The sequence below is a fragment of the Siniperca chuatsi genome, linkage group LG7 (assembly GCF_020085105.1).
Source record: "Siniperca chuatsi isolate FFG_IHB_CAS linkage group LG7, ASM2008510v1, whole genome shotgun sequence".
Lineage (NCBI taxonomy): Eukaryota > Metazoa > Chordata > Actinopteri > Centrarchiformes > Sinipercidae > Siniperca > Siniperca chuatsi.
The window spans coordinates 22,738,440-22,744,615 of record NC_058048.1 but is presented as its reverse complement, the minus strand read 5'-3'; the positions used below and the strand labels follow the sequence as shown (position 1 = coordinate 22,744,615).

Sequence of the window (6,176 nt, the reverse complement as noted above, 5' to 3'; positions counted from 1 at the left end):
GAGAGCAGTACCATCTGACACATGTAAAAGGGAAAATATTACATTGTGTACACATGCTTGCAAGAACTTCAGATACTGGCGAATAAATCCTTTTTTTCTGTAAAGGTTAACTTGCAAATGAGGCATATTAAATAATGATACAGGCACAAAAAGAAAGCACATACTGTACTCTGGGCACAAAACAAAGTGTTGAAACATTTTTTCTATGAAATGGTTTTCCTTAAAAACAAAATTTTCTCATGGGTGATGATACAACAATAGACCACCACGGAAATGGTGCATGTATAATTTAGTCATATTCTTTTTTATTATCATAGCTATTATTTCGGTTCTTGTGCAATTGCTACATAATGACTCACATTCAAGATATTTTGTCACTCAGGAACAGCTAAAATGTATAAAAACAAATAAACAAACAAAATGTATACTGTCAGAAATAAAATATGGTCCATGTTTGTGAATTCATAACAGAAACATTGAGCCTGAAAACTTCACCATTATTAAAACTGGATAGCATGACAGAAAAAAGTACTTAAATACTGTTCAAAGAACAAAATATATCATAATCATACTTCAATGTGACAAACACCAGCTGGTAAGATTAAGTGATTACTGGTGAGTTTTTTATCTTACTTTTTTTTCTTTCATTAACAAATTAAATACACATATTGCATGTCACTATAGCAACGCCCATTACAGGTCAATTATTACGATCACCATTTTGGTATAGCAAATCAAAAACCATGACAAAATGAAATAAATTAGAAATTAGAAATCAACATCAGACAAAGCCTGTTTTTCTCAATCATATGAATACTTAACACCCACAGTATAAGTTAATAAAGTCAAGCTACTGTATATAAATACATCACCAGCATGCACAATATTGAATAATCGATATTATTGTTGTCATCATCTTACACTGAAGAAACAGTATAGTAGGCAAGTGCATTTAATAAAACAAACACATAAGTAAACCACAAACTCTGAAGCTGCTTTTATTTATTTTTTTGTCTTTTTTGTTTTGTTTTATATTGTTAAGTCTCTGCTTTTAGTTAATCTTCGCCTCAAAAAGAATCTATGGTTCCAGGGACATAACAGACTAATCTGTGAGATGCCAAATACACTTTGAACAGAAGGAGGGGAATACATTTTTTCTATCCAGTCCTCATTTTCACTTCTGTGTAATTTATCCTTTAAAATTTTGGGGGAATTAATCGGTTTAAAACTTTCTCTTTTCTCGTTGTTAGTGTGAGTTTAACGTCAATGGGGCTCTTTCTCATATATAGACTACTACTGGAACCAATGCAAACTAGTTTTGTGAGGCATTCCCATTCAAGCATTTTCTCTCTCAAGTGACTCAAATGCATCCCTATCACGCAAAAACCTAACTAAGCAGCTTATCTTGACAGAACAAGATCAGTTCCTATGCCAGTGTGAGGCTGCCATTTCAATCCAACAACAACCACTTCAGGCTGATTGACTGACATATCAGTGGTTTTGGCAAATGTCAAAGAGAAAATCAAGAAGAAGGAGGCCCCTTTCAACTGTATATATATTTCTATATATATTTAAACTAAGATTTAACCTCCACTCTCACCTCTCTTTTGATTCTTTTCTTTTAACACATGGAAAAATAAAGAACTGCTGCTGCGGTAGCATCATCGGCAAAAGCAGCTGCCAAAGTCCACCGGCCCTTCATATATTTTTTTTTGAAGTGTGGTTTCTCTTTAATTGTTGCCCTCCCCTCCCTCGTCATCCTGCTGGTCACTTGTCCACAGTGTCAAGTTGTCTCGGAGCAGCTGCATGATGAGAGTGGAGTCTTTGTAGGAGTCCTCGTTGAGGGTGTCGAGCTCGGCGATGGCGTCGTCGAAGGCGGTCTTGGCCAGATGACAGGCCTGCTCCGGGGCGTTCTGGATCTCGTAGTAAAATACAGAGTAGTTGAGAGCTAAGCCTAGGCGGATGGGGTGGGTGGGCTGCATGTGCTCCTTGCTGATCTCGTGGGCCTCGTTGTAAGCCTTCTCCGACGACTCCACCACGGTGGCCCTCTTCTCCCCCGTGGCCACCTCGGCCAGGTACCGGTAGTAGTCGCCCTTCATCTTCAGGTAGAACACCTTGCTCTCGTGCTGCGTCTCGCTGCAGTTCTTGATCAGGAAGTTGTCCAGAAGGTTGAGCACATCCTGGCACACGGCTTCCAGCTCCTTCTCAATCTTCTCCCGGTAGGCCCTGACCATCTCAATCTTCTTCTCATTGCCGTCGGCCGAGGTCTTCTGCTCGATGCTGGAGATCACCCTCCAGGAGGAGCGACGGGCCCCAACCACGTTCTTGTAGGCCACAGACAAGAGGTTCCTCTCTTCATTGGACAGGGCCTCGTTCAGCTCTGTTACCTGGAAGAAGGAAGAAAATGGAACATTTAATCACCAGTTTAAGAGCACAAGCCTTCATTAACAGCACCAGACTTACAAAAAAGCAAAAATGGCAATAATTTTATGGTTCCAGCTTCTCAAAAGTGAGGATTTTCTGCTTTTCTTTGTTTTATATTATTGTAAATTGAATATCTTTTGGTTTTGGTTTATTGGTCGGAAAAAAACAAGCTATTTTAAGATGCCACATTAGGGGGCGGCCCTATGGCTTCAAGGTTAACACACCAACCACGAACTGCAACGCCCCCTGCATTTTCCTGTCATCTCTCTACTACTCTCTCTGTAATAAAGGCATAAAAATACCAAGAAAATATATTTTTTTAAAAAGAAATAAGGAAAATTGGAATGGGCATTTTTCTTGCATTTTATAAACCAAACTATTAATCAATTAATCAAGACAATGATCGACAGATTAATTGATGATAAGATTAGTTGGAGCCCTAATTATTAAAAAAACACTTTTTTACGTGAAAGAATCTGGACTAACAATACAATTTACAGCACAGAAGATGAGCAATATTTCACTTGTCATGTGCAATTCCCAGTTTCCATGCCAATCCATTAATTTAGTGCACCATTAGCCACATGGACAGCTAATGCTAGGTAGTGAGGAAAATATTCAAGATATTAGGCGGCAGTGGGGGGTTGGGAAAGGAAAGGGGAGGTAGGTGAAAGGAAGGCTGGAGATGGCTAAAATTTTCCCACGAGCACTCCGGGCAGCTGCACTGTAAGTGAAAACCATCACTGCACAGGCAGTTCACGTGTCCCAGTGACCTTCTCTCTGGCTTAAACTGACCTTTTTACCTGTCTAAAACACCACACCGTGACATCACCCTGAGTTAGATTGTTAAATTTAGATTTTGACAGATCAGTTTGATAGTTGGGTGCTTGTCAAAGAGACTAGGTTACTATAAAAAGGCCTTATTACTCAGGGTTATTTGATTGGAAAAGCAACCTTGTGTTGGAAATGGCTTCTGTCAGATCAACAACTGCTCAGGGACTGAAATATAACTACATATATATAAATAAAAGAAATATGTAGCTTAGGTTTCAATTGCTTTTTATCTGAAAAGCTCCTCCTTGATGTGTTAACATTTCTCATTTCTCAGTTTTGACATTCGCTGCTCAGGCAGAGGAGCACAAAGATGGCGCAGGATCACAGACGTTACACACACTGAGTGGGATGGAGAGCAGGGCTCAACCTATAGAGATGGAGGCGCCTTCATTCTGCCTGTCCAAAAACTGTAACACAAACCTACTGCATGCACGTCAAACACAAACGTGAAATTTACAATCAAATGAAGCAGATTTCTTTTAATCAAATGACTCAACTGTTGTTGTTTTTTTACAGGAAACAAATTGGTCATCACTCTAAATATAATGCACTGATGTTTGAGAAGCTTACTACTGTGTCAATTGGATTACAGTTATGCTGATATATAAAAAATAGCTGAATGCAGCAGACTGACACAAACATTGTGATTTCAAGGGCTTCTCTGACATTAATTATAATCCGTGACAACTACCAAGATCCTTATTTAGAGCTAAAAAACCCAACATGCATAACTAGAGCTGAAACAATTAGTTGATTAATCAATTAGTTGATCAGGAAAAGTAATTGGCAACTGTTTGGATTGTCGACCATTCGTTTGAAATTTTTTTAGGCAAAAATGAAAAAACTTCACTCATTTCATCTTCACAAATGGGAATATTTTCTGGTTTTCTTAGTCTTCGACGAAAGCTTATTTTGGACTATTGGTTAGACAAATCAAGACATGTTAAGATCTACCAATTAGAAAATTACCAGTAGATAAATCAATAATGAAAATGATCATTAGTTGCAGCCCTAGCATATCCCTAAAAATTCTGTCTGAAAAGCTGCATAAAAGGCTGTTACAATGAGAATAAACCATATATATATTTGTCATGAAGAACACAAAGGTGATCAATTGATGGCTACAATGGCAAGGGATTCCCTTTGATTAGAGAGTGAGAGTACACACCCCTGCAAAAGGGTCCGGTTTGGACCGCACTGACATGGCAGATTGTTTAAAGGGAAAGGAATCCCTCCCTGCACACACATCATCCCACCTCCTGCAACCAGAAACCCTCGGAGCTCACTCCATCTCCCCTGAGGAACATAAGACAAAATGTTCCTCGCTTTAAAGCCGCATGATGATTTTAATCTATATGTGAGCTCATAAAGGCCCAGCTAAGACTCACAGGATGCTATTGGTTCCAGTATGAGCTGGTGTGACACAGCAGTTTTTTTTTAACCCACTGGTGAATCCAGTTCCCAGAATTTCTTAAGGGGGGCAGAGAAAAAAGGAAAAGCAGACAAAGGCTCTGTCCTGAACACTGGCCAGTAAGAGCTGAGAAAGATCCAGGGAGACAGGCCCCTCATGGCATCCTCTTTGCATCAAATGTTACACCACTTAATCAGGGTCACTAACCCAAAATGTCTTCAAATTGCTGCTGGACGTCAGGAGGAATCTGACACAGCAAATGTATGTATGTAGGAACAGGAGAGGAGAAAACAAAGCCTACAATCAAATCTGATCATATTGACTCACTGCAATATGACAAAGAATATTCTAGAGAGATTCTGCTGCCTCCTACGTTTGTTTAGAGGAAAGAGAAGTTTGAGGGCGCTTTTTAAAGCATTTCTATAAAGCAATCATGCTCAAAAAATGCCTCTAAGCCTTTTAAACAAGCATGGAAAATGAGCAGATTTTGATGATGTATGTTATTTTAATTAGTGTGACAAAGAGAGGAGGAAGAAGAGGAGGAGGAGGGGGGCAGCAGCAGTTAATGCAACCTCACATGGCTCCCAGCAGCAGTAGCTTTTATAAATTCGGCATAATGTATAGAGGGGAGGTGGGGAGGTATAAAGGGAGGGAAAGCAGCAAATCCAATAGAGTAGAGCCATTATATGATCCGAGTCTCTCATTAAGCGAGAGATGAAACTCAGGCCTGTGTGCATTTCTTTGTAATATCCCTTCATTCAACGGGCACGGCCGACAGAAAGGCACCGCCCAAGGAGCAGACGATTTGGACTCGACTCAGAAAAAAAAGAGGCACTGAGCTGTCGATGAATTGGCGACAAGACAATAAAGATATTAAGCATTATTTTTCTACGATGTCTAATTGTAATATCAAGCCGGTGTAACCGCAGATTTACAGCTAATAGTCGAGAATGCGGGACGCGCCTTTACGCAAACAGAGCAGTGGCAACACATTATTCATATAGTCATAATTATGATCTTTTTTGAATGGACTTACCGATTTCATAGCAGCTGCCATATCATCATATCTCTCAGCTTGTTCAGCCAGCCTGGCTTTCTGCACCAGCTGCTCGCGATCAACCATTTTTAAATTATATTTGGTTGCTGTGTCGAGCTGCTCTACTTGGGTTTTGGGGATGAAATGATTGATATTTTAAATCGCAATGCAGTGAAATCCTATGCGACCCTTATGCTGCAGCTGTTCCCTGCTGTCTGTCTGTGCTCCGTGCAGACAGGACACCCTCTCCTCTCTCCCTCCCTCACCCCTCCTCCTCCTCCTCCTCCTCCTCACAAACTCTCTCTCTCCCTCGGCTGCGTCATCACTCCGAAAGGTGGGTGTCTGTGCCAATGATGTAACACTCCATACATGGGAACCAGAGGGCCAGGCCAGTAAAGAGATGGACGGATGGGAGCAGCTGGGCTAAAAGCCTTGTGGGCAATGGAGTCCTCTGGAGCCAGAGGCTTGTAT

General features: G+C 40.5%; 1 protein-coding gene across 1 annotated transcript; it reads right to left on the bottom strand.

Annotated features, from left to right (window-relative positions):
- Positions 1-283: 283 nt before the first annotated feature.
- Positions 284-5,962, bottom strand: ywhag2 (3-monooxygenase/tryptophan 5-monooxygenase activation protein, gamma polypeptide 2). The gene is made up of 2 exons (XM_044203030.1): positions 5,706-5,962; positions 284-2,387 (listed from the first exon to the last, which is right to left on the bottom strand). The coding sequence occupies exons 1-2, from the start codon at positions 5,790-5,792 to the stop codon at positions 1,731-1,733; spliced, it is 744 nt and encodes a 247-aa protein (XP_044058965.1). The 5' UTR covers positions 5,793-5,962; the 3' UTR covers positions 284-1,730.
- Between the last annotated feature and the right edge of the window lie 214 nt (positions 5,963-6,176).